Raw genomic sequence first — 19,041 nt, forward strand, 5'->3', positions numbered from 1 at the left:
ATATACATTCATCGACCAAAGAAAATCCCAAGTCCAACAAATCCCTAACACAAAATATCCAGGAAATATGGGACACTGTGAGAAGACCAAACCTAAGAATAATAGGTGTAGAAGAAGGTGAAGAAACACTGCTCAAGGGTACAGAAAACATATTCAACAAAATCATAGAAGAAAACTTCCCCAACCTACAGAAGAATATGCCTATGAAAGTAAAAGAAGCTTACAGAACACCAAACAGACTGGACCACAAAAAAAGTTTCCCCCACCCCCAACACATAATAATTAAAACACAAAATCTACAGAATAAAGAGAAAATATTAAGAGCAGCAAAGGAAAAAGGCCAAGTAACATATAAAGGCAGACCTATCAGAATCACACCAGAATTCTCAATGGAAACTCTGAAAGCCAAAAGGTCTTGGATAGATACCCTACAAGCACTAAGGGAGTATGGATGTCAACCCAGACTACTATACCCAGCAAAACTTTCAATGATTATAGAACAAGAAAACAAGATATTCCATGACAAAAACAGATTTAAAAAGTACATATCCACAAATCCAGCACTACAGAAGGTTCTGGAAGGAAAACTCCAACCCAACAAACATAACCATAGTCACAAAAACATAGGAAATAGATAAAACATATTTAAACAATACATATCCACAAATCCAGCACTACAGAGGTTCTGAAAGGAAAACTCCAACCCAACGAAGACAACTACACTTACAAAAACATAGGAAACAAATAATCCAATTTTACCAAACACGAAAAGAAACAGGAGGGCAAAATCCACACACAATAATACCACCAACAATAAATCCAAAACAAACAAGAACCAACAATCAATGGTCATTAATATCCCTAAATGTCAATGGTCTTAACTTACTCATAAAAAAACATAGGCTAACAGAATGGATACGAAGAGAGAATCCATCCTACTGCTGTTTACAAGAAACATACCTCAACTTCAAAGACAGGTGTTACCTCAGAGTAAAAGGTTGGGAAATGATTTTCCAATCAAAAGGGCCCAAGAAACAAGCCAGTGTAGCAATCCTAATATCTAAAATATTAGACTTCAATCTGAAATCAATCAAAAGAGATGAAGAAGTGTAGGGAGCCGTCCCTGCATTCTCCATTACAATGATGGTGCCTGCAGGCACCGAATGTAAATTATTTCGCAGGCGCTTGGTAATTTCCATTCCTTTGATCTCTGCCTATCCCGTGGCTCATTTGGCCTGAGGAGCTGAAGCCATTCATAGGGTGACACGTCCCAGGCGGCCGCTGCCAGCCTTTATTAAGGGACGGGATTCTTAGCTCGGGGTCTCCGCTCTGGTAAGTTTATGCTCTCTCTCTCTCTCAAGATGCATTAAAGCTTTCCTGCAGAAGGATCCGAATGTCCTGTGTGATTCTTGCCGGCGAGAACATAGCGTGCGGGACAAAGAAGGGCATTTCATACTCATCACAGGGAAAGTCCATTAAGATGAAGTCTAAATACTGAACATCTATGCTGCAAATACGAAGGCAGCCATGTTTGTAAAAGAAATCTTGCTAAAGCACAAACCACACATAAAACCACACACACTTATAGTAGGAGAGTTCAACATCCCCTTTCACCACCAGTCAGGACCACCAGACAGAAACTTAACAAAGAAAGAAAGGATCTGACAGAAGTTATGACCCAACTGGGTTTAACAGATATCTATAGAGCATTCCATCCAAACACAAAAGAATATACCTTCTTCTCAGCACCACATGGAACCTTCTCTAAAATTGACTACATAGTTGGCAGCAAAGCAAACCTCCACAATTACAAAAGAATTGAAATAACCCCCTATATCTTACCAGATCACCATTCTTTAAAGCAAGAATTCAACAGCAATACAAATTGCAGAAAACCTACATATTCATGGAAATTGAATAACACCCAATTGCACCTTTCCTGGGTTGAAGAAGAAATAAAATAAGAAATTAAAGACTTCCTAGAAGTTAATGAGAATGTAGACACAACATATCCAAACATATGGGACACTCTGAAAGCAGTGCTAAGAGGAAAGTTCATAGCACTAAGTGCCCACATGAAGAAAGTGGAGAAAGTCACACAAGAGAATTGACAGAACAACTGAAAGCTTTAGAGCAAAAAGAAGCAAAAACACCGAGGAGTAGACGCCAGGAAATAATCAACCTGAGAGCTGAAATCAACAAAGTAGAAACTAGGAAAACAGTACAAAGAATCAATGAAACAAAGAGTTGGTTCTTTGAGAAGATCAACAAGATAGAAAAACCTCTATCCAAACTAACCAAAAGGCATAGAGAGAGCATGCTAATTAACAAAATCAGAAATGAAAAAGGGGATATAACAATGGACTCTGAGAATCTTCAGGTCATGCATTGAAAACCTGTACTTCACAAAATTCGAAAATCTAAAGGAAATGGACAGTTTTCTGGATAGATATCACTTACCAAAATTAAACCAAGAACAGATAAGCCGTTTAAATAGACCTATTACCCCTAATGAAATAGAAGCAGTCATCAAAAGCCTCCCAACCAAAAAAACCCCAGGGACAGATGGCTTCACTGCAGAATTCTACCAGAAATTCAAACAAGAGCTAATAACAGTACTCCTCAAACTGTTCCGCACAATAGAAGCACAAGGGACACCCTTGTGTGGAAAAGTTGCCAAACTTTTTTTATGAGGCTACAATCACTTTGAAACCAAAGCCACACAAAGACACAAATAAGAAAGAGAACTACAAACCAATATCCCTCATGAACATCGATGCAAAAATACTCAATAAAATATTGGCGAATCGACCCCAAGAACACATCAGAAAAATCATCCAACATGATCAAGTAGGCTTCATCCCAGAGATGCAAGGATGGTTTAACATATGAAAATCCATCAATTTAATCCACCATTTAAACAAACTGAAAAAAAAAACCACATGATCATCTCACTAGATGTTGAAAAGGCCTTTGACAAAATCCAATATCCCTTCATGATAAAGATCTTGGAGAGAACAGGAATAACAGGAACATATCTAAACATGATAAACACAATATACAGCAAACCAATAGTCAACATCAAACTAAATTGAGAGAAACTCAAAGCGTTTCCTCTAAAATCAGGAACAATACAAGGCTGTCCACTCTCTCCATATCTCTTCAATATTGTACTTGAAGTTCTGGCTAAAGCAATAAGTCAAGAAAAGGGGATCGCAGGAATACAAATTGGAAAGGAAGACGTGAAACTTTCAATATTTGCAGATCATATGATAGTTTACATTAGTGACCCGAAAACCTCTGCCAGGGAACTCCTACAGCTGATAAACACCTTTAGCAAGGTAGTAGGATACAAAATTAACTAAAAATAATCAGTAGCCCTACTATGTACAGATGATAAATCCAATGAGAAAGAAATCAGGGAAACATCACCCTTCACAATATCCACAAGCAACATAAAATATCTTGGGGTAGCACTAACCAAAATAGTGAAAGACCTAAACAGTAAGAACTTTCAGTCTTTAAAGAAAGAAATTAAAGAAGATACCAGAAAATGGAAAGATCTCCCATGCTCTTGGATAGGTAGAATCAACATAGTAAAAATGGTAATCTTGCCAAAAGCAATCTACAGAGTCAACGCAATCCCCAACAAAATCCCAACACAGCTCTTCATAGACCTTGAAAGAACAATACTCAGCTTTATATGGAAAAATAAAAAGCCCATGATGGCCAAACAACCCTGTACAATAAAGGGTCTTCTGGAGGCATCACCTTCCCTGACTTCAAGGTCTACTATAGAGCCATAGTTCTGAAAACAGCTTGGTATTGGCACAAGAATAGATAGATAGACCAATGGAATCGAATTGAAAACCTTGATATTAACTCACACACCTATTAACACCTTATTTTTGACAAAGATGCTAAATCTATACAATGGAAAAAAGATAGCATCATCAATAAATGGTGCTGGCACAACTGGATTCGGACATGCAGAAGGTTGCAGATAGATTCATATCTGTCACCATGCACAAAACTTAAGTGTAAATGGATCAAAGAGCTCAACATAATTCCAGCCACACTGAATCTTCTAGAAGAGAAAGTGGGGGATACCCTTGAACAAATTGGCACAGGAGACAGCTTCCTGAATATAACTCCAGTAGCACAGACACTGAGTTCTGCAATTAATAAATGGGACCTCCTGAAACTGAGAAGCTTCTGCAAGGCAAAGGACACAGTCAGTAAGACAAAACAACCACCCACAGAATGGGAAAAGATCTTCACCGACCCCACATTGGATAGAGGGATGATTTCCAAAATATACAAGGATCTCAAGAAGCTAGCCACCAAAATACCAAACAATGAAATTAACAAGTGGGGTGCAGAACTAAATAGAGAATTCTCAACAGAGGAATCTGAAATGGCTGAAAGACACTTAAGAAAGTGCTCAAAATCCTTGGCCATCAGAGAAATGCAACTCAAAACAACTCTGAGATACCATCTCATGCCTGTCAGAATGGCTGAAATCAAAAATACCAATGACAATCTATGATGGAGAGGATGTGGAGAAAAAGGAACACTCCTCCATTGCTGGTGGGAATGTGAACTTGTAAGACCACTCTGGAAATCAGTATGGCGGTTGCTCAGAAAAATGGGAATCAGTCTACCTCAAGATCCATCTATTCCTCTCTCGGGTATATACCCAAATAATGCACGTTCATACAACAAGTACATATGTTCAACCATGTTCATAGCAGCATTGTTTGTAATAGCCAGAACCTGGAAGCAACTTAGATGCCCCTCAACTGAAGAATGGATAGAGAAAATGTGGTACATTTATGCAATGGAATACTACTCAACACAAAAAGGCAATGGAATCTTGAAATTCTCAGGCAAATGGATGGAACTAGAACAAACCATCCTGAGTGAGGTATCCCAGTCACAAAAAGACAAACATGGTATGTACTCACTCATATAGGAATTTTAGACATAGAGCAAAGGATTGGGGGACTGCCTCATTTGTTGTGCTGTGATCCATTGATGGCATTGATCACCATCCAAGTCATCTTTTGGAGACAATGAGGATTCTGCTGGGTGGTCACTGGAGCAGTTAGGATCAGCAGCAAGAGTGTTAGAGCAGCCAGGAAGCTGCACATCATCTGTAGTTTTTAAAGAAAACAGAGCTCATTAAGGGTCATGCACCCTTGGACATAGGAATCATTGTATTGGCTCTCTTATTTTGGAAGACAAGCTTTGAACGCCATTGCTGCTTCCTTTCCTTGATGGTCAACCTGTTCTTTGTCATCTTCCTGCATTGTGCGAACAGTCAGGAATTTCAGATTTCTGGCCAGATGGGTGCTTCCTCCCCTAAGGGGAAGACACATCCAAATCCTCACCCCATTGTAATTAATAGGTCTGAGCTCCTTCATTGGTGTATTAAAGGGTCTTTCCATTTGACCATAACTTGGGGTTTGGGGTTTAGGTAGCCCCAATGTTTTTGGAACTTAGATTCAGTTGCTCCCTTAGAAAAATTCAAAATATTAAGAGTAAATAAAGCCATTCCTAGTTGTAAATGGGTGCTGATTCCCCCTTTTGTTTTAAAAGTTTAAGACATTGATGGTTACTTTCTACAATTGCTAGTACCCGAGGGTTGTAAGGGATTCCTGTAGTATGTTTGATATGCTGTCTATTGAAAAATCTGCCATGGAATTACTGGCAAAGCAAGGGCCATTATCAGTCTTAACCTATGTGGGTAATCCTAGGTTTGGGAAACACTGGAGAAAGTGTGCTTGAGCATGTTTGGTTTTTTTCTCCTGTATGTGCAGTGGCCCAACAGGCCCCTGAATAAGTGATTATGGAGACAAAAACATACTCCTGTTTGTCAAAAGCTGGAAAATGAGTAACATTGGTTTGCCAGGGGATATTGGGCCTTAAGCCTCTGGGATTAACTCCTGGTGGCTATAGAGGGGAAACTCTTAGATATGGTTGACATGAACTCTTTTTCAGTTCTTTTATGGGAATCATTGGGAATCTATTATGTAGACCCTCCAATTGACACAGGTCATATCATGCAATTGGGTGGCTTCCTGTAGGGTTAGTGCCTCTGGGGCTGTTGCCAGTCTATCTGCCCATTCATTGCCTTTAGTCGGGAACCCTGGGAGGGCCAGAGTGCCTCCAAAGGTGTTGAAGATAAATTGGTGCCTCTTGCTCCTCTAAAAGGGCCTTAAGAGCCACCATGAGGGGCCGGGGTATATAGGGTTGTTATCTAATCAGAAGTGTGCTTGTGGGATATGGGGAAGTAAGTTAACCACATAGAGACTGTCTGAAAAAAGATTGCAGGGCTCAGAGATGTCCTGTAATGCCAGAGTCACAGCCAATATTTCCTTATATTGGGCAGAACCTTGGCAGGGTTGACATCTTTGGTGGCTTGGTGTTGCTTGGTATGCCTTAAAGCCAAAGTATGCAGAGCCAGCTCAGGCCCCATCAGTGAAGATGTAAATAGCTTTGGGAATAGGCTTGGCTGGAAACAAGGAGGGGCACCCTCAGGGGGAGTCTCTGTAAAAGAGGGGCACATTTGGATGGCTAAGGGTGGCAATCAATACTCCCCATAAGTCCTTCTATGGTGAGAACAAGGCGGTTGTTAGTCTGAGCAAGCCATTCAATATCTGCCACCCAGAAGGTGAAGAAAATGGCATGGAGGTGTAGCCCATCATGTCTCTGGGCCTGGGTCCTGCCCTTTATGATGGTGTCAGTGAGCTGATCTGCCTGAGAGTAAACATGGAGTGTTCCTCCCAAAGATCTATGGATCCATTCCAATGGCTCCTCCTCCTGGGTTAGAACCACTGTAATCAGGGTGGCTCCAGAAAACAGCCAGAGGGACAAGGGCCTAGTCACCAAATACCTCCTTAGAAAGCATTTGTCTAAGGCCTTCTGAAAGACCAGAAACATCTCTAGGTGCTCCTTTGTCATGGTTATATTATCATGAGGCGCCTTGTCCTTTAGCAGGGAGTACAGGGTCTCCAGGTCTTTTGTGGGGATTGACACTTAGGGTCTCAGCTAACTAGTTTTCCCCAGTAAGTGCTGGAGCTGGGTCAGGGTCATGAATTCAGTCACCTCCAGAATAGGGTTAAGCGGGCTAGCCTGTGTCAGCATGAGGTGAGACCCAAGTTCTTTGAAGGGGGGCACCTTTTGGATCTTTTCTGGGGCAACAGTAAAGCTCCCTTTTTTAAGCAATTAGAGTACATGGGCCACAAAGCCCTCCAGATATGCTGAATTCTGACGTCCCCAAATTAAATCATCCGTATAAGCATGTATTATTAAATCCTTTGACTTCAGCATAGGCCTTAAGAGTGTAGCAAGATACTGTTGACAGAAAGCTGGGCTATAAGCCATTCCTTGTGGCAGGACTACCCATTCAAAATGTTGATCAGGTTTGGAATAATGAAGTGAAGAAACACAGAATGCAAATTTATCACAATCCTCTAGATGTAGCGGTATAGAAAAGAAGCAATCCTTAATATCATTTACCATAAATATATATTCTGTGGGAGTAGCAGGGGTCCAGGGCATGCCCCTTAAGGGGGTGCCCACCGTTTTCATCTTCTCATTTATCTTGCTCAAATCTTGGACCATGCGCCAAGCCCTGGATGCCTTTTGAATTATAAACTCCAGGTTGTTTCATGGGCTCATAGAAGGGCAGATATGTTTGAGCCTTAATTGTTTGTTCATTAGCTGTTGGAGTGCTAGCAGCTTAGGTTTAGTCAGCGGCCACTTCTCTACCCATACAGGTTTTCCTGGTGACCATCTGATAGGTGGCACTCAGAGGGCAGTGGCCCTTATGATTGGGGGTACGCCAGATAGGCATCTCAGACTCTCCCCTGTAGATGTGGAGGCTAAAAAACTCCTTCTTTGTGATCCCCTTTATGACCTTTCCCACCCTGTGTGCCTCTTTCTCTTCCAGGATATCCTCATAAAAAGCCAGATGATCTGTGGTCACAATAGTGTCCATCTGACCCAACATGTACTGTCCCTGCAAATTGGCAGCAAGACCTTTGATCAGTAAGGGGTGTATCATTCCTTGGTCCCCTTCTGGCCTGGTCCAGAACATTTAGGTCCCTGTTTCTCTTGTTTGGGAGTTACCTCCCATCCCTAAAACTGGGGGCCCAGGTGCAAGATCCCAGATGGAAGGAACTTCCTCCTCCCATAGTAATGTCCTGTCTGCCCCTGTGTCTATCAAGCAGTGAAACTTCTTACCTCCAATCAAAACAGTCATTTTAGGGTGAAGTCCTTCAGTCAAGGGTGAAATCCAATGGGCTTATGCTGTCCGGCTATGAGACCTTTCAATCCTACCTTTAGAGGGACTTCCTTCTTTTTTTAACAGTGGTGGAGGCTGCCCCGCCTCTATTTTAAAGGTTTCCTCTCCAGGTCAAATTTTGTTCTACAATCATTCTTTTTTTTTTTTTTTTTTTTTTTTTTTTGGTTTTTCGAGATAGGGTTTCTCTGTGTAGTTTTAGAGCCTATCCTGGCACTTGCTCTGGGGACCAGACTGGCCTCAAACTCACAGAGATTCACCTGCCTCTGCCTCCTGAGTGCTGGGATTAAAGACGTACGCCACCAACGCCCGGCCTACAATCATTCTTCCAATGGTATCCTTTCCTGCATTGAGGGCATGGGGTGGAGGGGGGCTTAACCTCTTCTGGCCTATTAGCAGGGAACGTTGAGGTCAGTCTTTTTATAAATGTCCCTCCTGCCCACATCTAAAGCATGTTCTTTTCCTGGAGACTTCAAGGACCCTTGCCCCTTGGTTTCCAGGGCCTGGGTGATGTTGGCTTTTGTCATGGCAGTCTTCTGTGCCTGTAAGGCAAGGGCCAGAGACTGGGGTTGGTGTTGCTGGGTACCTACATCTTGGGAGGCTACCACCCATCTGCTTAGGGAACTGTCTTTTAATCCCAGGCAGGCCATTCATTGTATGGTCCCCATCCATCCCTTCCCATAATAGAAGTTTGATAAATTGTTCTCTGAGGTCTCTAGGCAGCAGCTTGTACTGAACGCTCTGTTGGACCTGGTCTATAAACTCTGGCAAAGGCTTGCCGGGCTACTGCCTTACCCCAGCTATGGGGGACTCAGTAGGCCCATCATCCAGTTTAGCCCAGGCATTCAGCCCAGACTGTCTTACAAGTTTATATTCTAACCAGCAGTGGAGGAGTGTTCCCTTTTCTTCACATCCTCTCCAGCATAAACTTCCATTGGTGTTTTTGATTTAGCCATTCTGACAGGAACAAGATGGTATCTCAGAGTTGATTTCATTTGCATTTCCCTGATGGCCAGGGATGTTGAGCACTTTCTTAAGTGTCTTTCAGCCATTTTAAATTCCTCTACTGAGAATTCTCTATTTAGTTCTGTACTCCACTTTTTAATTAGATTAGTTGGCGTTTTGGTAACTAGCTTCTTGATTTCCTTGTATATTTTGGAGATCAGCCCTCTGTCAGCTGTGGGGTTGGTGAAGGTCTTTTCCCATCTCTGGGCTGCCATTTTGTCATCTTGACTGTGTCCTTTGCCTTACAAAAACTTTTCAGTTTCAGTAGGTCCCATTTATTAACTGTCAATCTCAGTGTTGGTGCTACTGGTGTTGTGCTCAGGAAGCAGTCTCCTGTACTAATTTGTTCAAGGGTACCTGCCATGAGAAAGCTATCATTCAAATAATAGACATACTTATGATCATGATGAGGTAACATTGAGAGCCTCACCAGTGTGCACACTACTTTTTACTTTTTCATAGTCATCATTATTACAGAGAAGTGCATTATATACCATCCATGGCCTTTTTACCTCTTTCTCTAGGAGTTCAGGAGGAAGTGCTAAATCTACAGTCTATCCCCTGAGTATTAAGCAGAAAACATCCATGAATGTGATAGCTAAGTACTACAGATATTCCTACTCACTACTATATGCAAACTAGGCAGAAATACAACAAAACAGTTCCTGTCCTGCTTCCTCATTCATATAGTTCACTGTGGTCACCCACCGCTATAATCAGAACCACAGATATAGTCAGCTTCATCTTCAGGCAGAATGTTGGAGATGCTTAAGTAGCGATGAGCCCCAGAGCTGGAGCCAGAGAAGCGATCAGGGATTCCATCCCCCTTGTTGTGGCTTCCATCACTATTAAGTCCCATCACATACTTAGGTGCCTTGTCTGGATGTTGCTGGTACCATTCTATGTAGTAGGTGCTATGCTGACTACTCAAGGTGCAGGTGAGTTTGACTGAGGCTCCCAGGGAGGCAGAGGCAGAGGGTGACTGAGTCACCACTGGTTGGGAGAAAGAACCTAAAAATAGAGAAACACATTAGTCTCAGGGTGAAAGGAGAGGGGAGACTGTCTCTGGCTGTCAAATGGTTTCCCTGAACTGGGATAAGGGTGCAGATGACTCCTGACCTGAGCAATGAAGGAGGAAGAGGATGAGAGGAATCCAGGCCATGGTGCAGACACCACTGTGCTTTTCTGAGACAGACATAATGTGGGTCTCTCTTATCCTTTAACAATTCTCAGAGAACTGATAGGGCCTTTCATGCAAATTTTTCTTTGTCAACCAAATCCCTCATCAGATGTGTGTGCCCGCAAATGTCTGGGTGTTACTTCCTGCCTGAGGATGCCCAAGGGACCACAGTGGCCCCAGCTGTGTGTCCTTAATGGAGTAAGAGCTATGGAATCTAAGAGTGGAAGAGGGATGTTAGTATGTAAAACTACTTTCATGTGACTAGATAAGCTAGAAGTTTGTAATTGATAATTATAGAAAAAATGAGGAAAACAGGACATTGATGTGCACTCTCTGAGCCTCTCTTCTGCTTTCTTCCTTGGTGTCTAGGAACACAGTCTCTTGGTAATATGACAACCAGTATATGCTGTGGGAGGCAAAGGGGCTGCATGACCTGCATTAGCACTTTCATAAAATGTTAACTGATTAAAGGGAATCTCCCAGCACTACTGGATCAAAGGGAAAGGCCATGGAAAATTCAGAAGTTGTTGTTTGCAGCCTTGGGCTAAGAGAAGGGAACTCTCACTGTTGAGTGAGAAGGAATTCCTTTCTCTTGGGCCTTTTCCACAATACAAGAAATATGAACTGCCATGTTACTGTCCTTGGGCATAAAAAGTGAATTCAGATGAAAGAAATGTGTGCAAAAACAGAAATAATTTACAAATGAATTCTTGGTTTGTTATTTCCCCAGGATGAGAGTAAGGATGTATACCAACCTGGGCTAACACAAGTGAAACATGTAACTTACTGATTTATAGAGGAGAGAGGCTGAGAAGGAGAGAGAATAGTTTGAAGGAAGAGAAGAGGAAGAAAGGAACAATGCTAGGCTTTTTACTATCCCTGATTGAGTACATGTGCAACTATACATTGTGTCATACAGTGACCCTTTTAACCTGCAACATGGCTCAGCATGTAAGGGCACTTGTTGCCAAACCTAACAATGTGAACTGACTCCTAGAACAACCACAGTTGAAGGAAAGAGCTAGTTTATATAAGTTTTTCTCTGTCACATTCATGCTGTGGAATTTAAATGAAACACACACACACACACACACACACACACACACACTTCTCAGTGGGAACACTGTGTAAACCACTGGTTCCTACCATGTGGTTCACGACAACCACAGGACAGAGGTCACATATCAGATATACTATAGACCAGTTATTTGCATTATGATACATAACAATGGTAAAATTACACTTATGGAGTAGCAATGAATAATTTTATGGTTTGCAGACATCACAAAATAAGGAAATGTAATAATAGGTCTCAGTGTTAGGGAATTTGCGAGCCAATGTTGCTAGCCACCAATTTATAAGAATCTCTTTCCCGATTGAAGTCAAACACGGAGTCCTTTCTTGGAATTCTCAAGAAGCCAGTCGCCTCTTTTCCTCCCACCCTTCCTCCATCTCTCCCTACTTCTCATCCTCCATCCACCCTCTTTCTCCCCTCCCCCAGTCTCATCTGGCGTCCTTGTCCCTCAGAAGATTGGCTCATAGAGACACACGGGTGAGTATTGCCATCTAGGATGATAAATATTATTCTGCATGACTATGTTGATGAAATAGAAATACCAATTTTGGAAAATCATATGGCAAAACAAAACAGAATTATAGAAGAAAATGTACTAACTCCATGAGGACAGAACACAGTGGACCTGTAATTGTCCTTAAGGATTAGAGAGTATTGACTAAGAATGAGTATTTATGGTGGTTTCCAAAAATACTCATGGAAACCTACCAATTACTTATTTAATACAAAGATATTATATTTTACTGACACGTTTTAGGTGGATGGATGATCAGAAAAGGGAACACCTCTACATTTGAGGCAAGGATTAATGAATCATGATAGAACAAATCATTGGAGGGCTTGGAAAGGTACAAGAGGAATTCCAGGCACACATGGTATTCCTCATGTATGGTTTAAGTTATGCATAGTGGAAGAAACTGTCTACCTTGTCTTTTTCAAACTCCTTTTACCCAAGCTCAGGGACTATGCAGAAAAGGAGGAGGAAAGACTGTAAGAGCCAGATGTGCTAAAAGACGCCAAGAAAACAGCATCTTCCAGACACCACAAGACTGATTTACATGTGAACTCATAGAGACTGGGGCACCATGCACAAGACCAGCACAGGTTCACACCACACAAAATGCCAGCACCGAGTAATAAAAGTGGACAAAGACTCAGACCATTGACCATCAACTAATTTGTAATAGATAACTTTTAGAAAAGTGAAAATCAGTTTTCTCCAATGGAATATCACTGAAAAATCAAACACACTCCAGGGCAGGCCCCATGGCCAGGTGCAGTTGGTCTATAGTAAAAAGACTCCATGGTGTGTGTGTGTGTGTGTGTGTGTGTGTGTGTGTGTGTGTGTGTGTGTGTGTGTGATACAGAGAAACCTTGTCTGGAAAATAAAAAAGTGAAAAATCTAAGGACAAAATATTTATTGACAAAAGCAATAAAAAACAAGAAGAAATGATGAAAGAAAGAAAATAGGAAAGAAATAAAGTTGCTAGGCTTCTGATATTCCTACAAGCATGGAACTATACATTGTATCCTACTGATGTAAGTTGCTTGGGAAGCAAGTCGTTACAAATGAAGGATGTTCGACTCCATTTCACACCACAGATTCAAGATCCATGTGCACCTTGATTTTTAACAAGTATTGATCTAACACAGGCTACAAACTGGTTACAAAGTGTTGTGTCTTGGGTAACAAAATTTTCTTTATTCTTCTATATATTCTGTTTGCTACAAGCAAATGCAATAAAAGAACTTCCTGATTTCTAGTCTCTGTATCCTAGGCCAGGATCAACTTTCTTAAACTTCCCTACCACAAATGACAGTCATTTCCTTCAGTGTCATATAATTCACTAAGTATTGAAAATTGAGTTTCTAATAGTAAGGTAATACTTGTATGATTACACCTTCACAAGTGGATCCCATTGAAGAAATGGAAGCTTCTGGAAGCTACACTTCTGTGTCATTGCTTACAGTTCTAAAATATTGAAGGAGGAGGAATATATTTATGTAGAATGCAGAATGTAGAAATATGAGCCAATATTTCAGTATCTTTAGGGATAAAATGTGAGCCAACATCCCAGAAATGTGTACAGATTTAGAAATACTTTCTAAATGATTGCCTAGTTTTTTTAGTTCCCTGGGATGGAAGTAAAAAGGGACAAACTGTGTGGATTGACAAAAGTTACCTCACACTGATTCCTGGAGGACAGACTTGCAAAATGGACAGGCTGATCCAATCACCCTATGACAACTCTCCCTTCCCTCCACTGTCCCTATTGTTTGAGAACACTCTTTGGTGATCACTGCTCAGGAGCTGCAGAGCTCTGTATGCACACCCTTCTTCACATGTCAATCCATGGTTACCTCCCTGTGTCCTCAAAGCCATCTTATGAAGGGAGAGGGTCTCACTGTGTTTCAGCATGAGCTCATCTGCCTAAAGACATCTGCAATAGTACTAATACAAATAAATGTGATTACATACAGTGGTACTCGGATTTATCACATCACCACATGTTCTTTAGAGGGAAATATGTTAACCTAATGTCAGAAAGAAATTATTTCATGGCTTCTAAAAACTACATAATGTATTTCCATTGTCTTCAAAAGAAAGTAAAACAAGAGCTAGAAAATATGAAAGTTATTTACTTCACTTTTATCTGATGGTATAAAGAACATGCCAAAGAATGCTTCTCTCTGGAGACCGGCAGACAATAGTCTTAGAACTAACACAACTAATAGAGAAATAAAATATTTAAATTTTGTATTTCTAGAAATCTCTATCACAATTGTTGAGAAATATCGTCATACTTATGACTAATTAGGACACAAATGAAGGCAGGTGCTTTCCTCCACCTTCTTTTCTACAAAGTCAACCTTCGGATAGCAACAGGGTCATGGGATCCCACTATCGCACAACGGGTTTAATACCCAGGTTCATGCAAACTCGTGTTTATGTCTTGTTTCTCTATGTGTGTCTCACTGTGCTGAGCACCATTGTAGTGTAGCATGCAGTAGCCTTCATCATTGTCCACAGGTTTTTAAGCCTGGAGCCCCAGGACAAGATTATATTTAAGGTAAAAAGTGACTGGTGACTGGGAATACCTATTTATTTTTGGGTGAATAAGAACCTAGAGGATTGGCCAGGATACTTCTAGAACCCAATAGAAAAAGGATCAGTAACAGCTGGAGAATGCCATTCAGTGTAGACTCTGAAAAGAAATAGCTGTTAGGAAAGAGTTAAGAAATGAGCATGATCATTCAGAGGGCAGGGTTCTTTAAATCCATGATAACTGACATAGATGGAGGAAAGCTGGGAAATGTGACAAGCATCCAGGTCATGCACTAAATTTCCAGAAATCCATAGGATCCATAGATCCTGTTGGACCCTGGATTCTCAGTGTATGGGAGAAATTATGATTCCATGCATTGTGAGCATTTTAGTAACACCATCACCAAGTCATTAGATCTCTTCAGCTCAGGGGACAGCTATACTCCTAGGGAGGCTTGTCAACTTGAAGAAATACCCGCTGAGCTGTAACCTCTAGTTCAGTGAGCTTGGCCCAGGAGATTAATCACATGGGAGTCAGAAGCCACCTTCAGGTCTTGTCAGTGTCTCAGAAGCACACAGCTCCCCCTGCTGGACCATGGATAATTTCTTCATGGTTTGTATGAAATATCTTCCATATGTTTTCCATTCTCCTAATATAGGTTCCTTAGTTCACCTCAAAATTAGCACTAGCTTTATTTTGTTAAACACTAAAATTCTATCCATTTAATTTTCAATGTTTTTATGACGTTATGCATTCTAAAACTTAGTTATTTTACTTCTTAATAACACCTGCAACTTTTCTTCTGTGATAGTATGCTATGATTTTTTCAGTGAAAAATCTTTGTAATCAGACACCTGATCCAGCTCAGTATTTGTGTGCTAGTATTATATTTTTCTTATTCACATTGTGACTGCTCTGCTTGAGTATACTCTAGTGTTCTTCATCAGACCTGAAATGATATTTGCTTTTGCTTCATTCATTTTCTTAACTAATATTTGTTATGTGTTTCTTGGGAAAAATAAGACACTCCATGCTTTGAAAGCTATATCTCTGTATTCTTTTAATTGTTTCTTCCTTTCCTGCTAAAGTTATCCATTTAGCAACTGCAGCTCCACTGCTAGTAGGAAGCCTAGGCCACAAAAGCTGAAGCCTGGGGGAAATTCCTTCCCTCAGGCACTGGCTTTCCAAGCTACTAAGGAAAATTATCTTAATCTCTGTCCCACTAAAGAATTCAAGATTCAAAGGTTGAAGTAGAATCCTGCTACCCAGAGAGGCTGAAGAAAACACAGTTTACATAGCTCACCACTTCACATCTCCCAAGAAGTCTTCCTGTTTTTTCTAGCCCCTCCTTATAAACACTTTTTCCACCTGGCTTATCCCTACAACTTTCTCCCATCTTGTTGCTGACCCAGCCTCCTGACTGCAGGTGAATTTTATTTAATCAAATGGCATCTTTGTCTCATTAAACAACTGTTCCATTGCATAAACAAAAGTAACACACCTCAAAATAATATTCTATAACACAACTGACTATAAAACAGATTTCAGATTTTATTGTCAGTAAAAAATTATCAGACATTCACAGCCTTGGGAGTGTTTTTTTCACAAGGCAACTAAAACGTGGCCCACATTGATATTAGTAACTAATATTATTTCATGACAGAGAATTCTCCATTCTAGCTTTTATTATGACTTGGTCTGACACCTTGAGACTCTGTGTTATTGCTATTGATCACACCTATGTGAGAAGAAATGATAGGAAAAACAAAAAGAAAGAAAGAATCATTGACCTGGTGGTGTGGATCACTAATAGAGAATGTGACTAGCATTGAAGGAAACCTGTGCTCAAAACCTAGAGCTGAAAAATAATGTTTAGACTCAGTTTTATTTTACACACACACACACACACACACACACACACACACACACACACACACACACACACGAGAAAGAGAGAGGGGGGGGAGAGAGAGAGTTGTTGATTGCGTTATACCTGGAATTACAGGGATTTATGAGGTAATCTACATGGGTCCTAGGAATCAGCATGAATCTTCTGCAAGAACAATATGTACTCTTAACCATGAAACTCTCTCTCTAGCTACCAAAAATGATATAAAATCATCCCATTTTTCTGAAATATTACTTAAACGTTCTTGAATGGGTAATCATAGTGTATCTGTGTAGTGTCAAAATGTCCCTTCCTGCTGAAGTTTTTTTTTTATAAAATCTAGACTGCATTAATTACTGTGAGCCAAAGGATTTATGCCCTCCAAGAAATCTACCCCAACTTCCCCTTCTATACCAGGACTTTTGCTGTTTTAGTAATGTGCATGCCTTGTGCAAAGAACCATACCTCTGGTAAATTGATGATTCAGATAGCATAGCATATCCAGGAGACATCATTTCAAAGTTCCTTTCAAAGCACACCAACAATCCCCTGTTCTTTGACTCTCATGTTATTTCCATTCTTACTCCAATGTTTCCCGAACCTTGTTGTCTGTTTGGGGAAAGGTGGGAACTGATAAATATGTCCCGGTCTCCTAACCTCAGGACTGTGATTCGTTTTATATCTCTACATTGTCTCATGCCCATTGCAAAAACCAACATATTAACCAAAATTTAGACTATGGGTATGAGCATACTCATTTAGAAAGAAGTTTGACAGTATGGTCACTTAGCAATATAACAACAGGAGCTTCTAACCTGTAACTCATGACCTACTATCCTCAAGTCACAGATTTCTGACCAGGATTACAGAAACAGGTATGAAATTAAAACTGTGTTTTTAAACATAAAAGTTATTATGCATCAAATGTTAAGGAACACAAATACAACAGTATTTTTAAAAAATGTGGTATTTAATACTTAACAAAGCAATGAAGGACTAAAGGGCCAAATCAGAACTGTGTAGACTGAGAACACAGATACAGAGTGCCTAGTATTCGATGAGAAAACATCCTGATGCCAGAGCTTTCCAAAGGCATAGAAAGTCATTGCAGATTTCTTTTGTACAATTTGTAACAGCTTCGTCTTCAAAGTCTATTTCTTCATCTCATGTAAGTGTTCAATAACATTTATCAGAAAACATTACAAGTACAAAGTAATGAATTTTCTTATAAGATTTTTATGCATAAAATTATTTATTCCATCTCTATATTTTCTGCTCATATGCCCTGATTTTGCCCTTTCTCACTTACATTGATAAAAAACCCTGTTACCTTCATGATTATTTGACCAACTATGCTTTCATAGAGAAGAAAACTATGGTAAACTTGACTTTCTGAGCTTTCTTTATTTCCCTTCCCATCACAATTCCACTGTGTTAGATGTTTTTGTCTTACCTAGCCTCATCTCTATATATCGATCTAGGTCTGGGTGCCATGCAGAGGACAAAGTGGGGGCGATGTGTGTTTATATCTGTCTTATTAACTTTTCTCTGTGATCTGTACTTTGTACTGTTTCATGGAACAGAGTGAATGCATGGGTGGAAAATATAATTAATTTACATTTTCTTTAAATGTATCTATATGCTCATGCACACAGGGGTGGGTAAATGTCCATGTATAAAGAGCAGAAATTGATGTACACCATTAACTCATTCTCTCTATCATGGACTTTTCCCCTAACTCAGTGCTCACTGATTTAACGAAATTGCCAGCCAACAGTCAGAGGAACTCTTCCTTCCACCTGCACTGGGATTATAGGCATGCTTTAAAGCTGAGAAAATCTTTATTTTTATTTCAGTCACATTTTATTTTAGAGCCTGTTGCATGCAATATGAACACAGAACCATAATCAAATTGAAATGCATTATATTCTCAATTATTTATGTGTTAATGTGTTGGAGACATATGTGTATGTACATGTGAGCAAGAACATGCCATCAAACCATGGTCATCGGGCTTGGAAACAGGAGACCTTTGCTGCTGAGACACTATTTCAGCACTAGAAAGGCTTTTTCTAAAAGTTTTTATATATACTATTTTTTAAATACTCATTATGTTCTTTTTAAGTTAATTTTGAAAAGTTTTTTGATTGTATTATTTACATAATTTTATCTCTATAGCATTTGCAAGTAAAATGAAAATTATAAAATATTATATGAAGAGAGGTAACCAAGACCTAGAAAGGCAAATGCCATATTCCCTTGTTGAATTGTGGATCATGGCTCTGAATATCTTTAGATATCATTATATAACCCGACCTTACCACAGAAATCCAAAACACCTAAATGGTCTATAAAAGTGAGAGAAGGAGCTATAGGGAGTACAATAAATAGACAAAGGTGAAATGAAGATAAAAATGAAAAAAGGAAGAAGATTTTAACTTAAGTTGAGGAAAGGAAAGACAATACAAAGGAGGGAACAGAAGAAGGATAAAAGTCTCTAAGAATGTCATAAAAAGTTTGGGTGGGATCCAGCCCACC

General features: G+C 40.1%; 2 protein-coding genes across 2 annotated transcripts in view; both read right to left on the minus strand.

Annotated features, from left to right (window-relative positions):
• LOC100762263 (immunoglobulin lambda variable 4-69) overlaps window positions 1–10,475 on the minus strand; it is a 62,969-nt gene extending 52,494 nt beyond the window's left edge. Inside the window, exons 1-2 of the mRNA XM_027413099.2 lie at window positions 10,433–10,475; window positions 10,018–10,324 (exon numbers count right to left, since the gene is read on the minus strand). Coding sequence (XP_027268900.2) covers window positions 10,018–10,324; window positions 10,433–10,475 — 350 coding nt within the window. The remainder of the gene's footprint in view (window positions 1–10,017; window positions 10,325–10,432) is intronic.
• The window catches only part of LOC113839476 (immunoglobulin lambda variable 3-27-like), a 108,691-nt gene that overhangs the window by 56,018 nt on the left and 33,632 nt on the right, over window positions 1–19,041 (minus strand).

This window comes from Cricetulus griseus, chromosome 4 (assembly GCF_003668045.3).
Source record: "Cricetulus griseus strain 17A/GY chromosome 4, alternate assembly CriGri-PICRH-1.0, whole genome shotgun sequence".
Classification (NCBI taxonomy): Eukaryota; Metazoa; Chordata; class Mammalia; order Rodentia; family Cricetidae; genus Cricetulus; species Cricetulus griseus.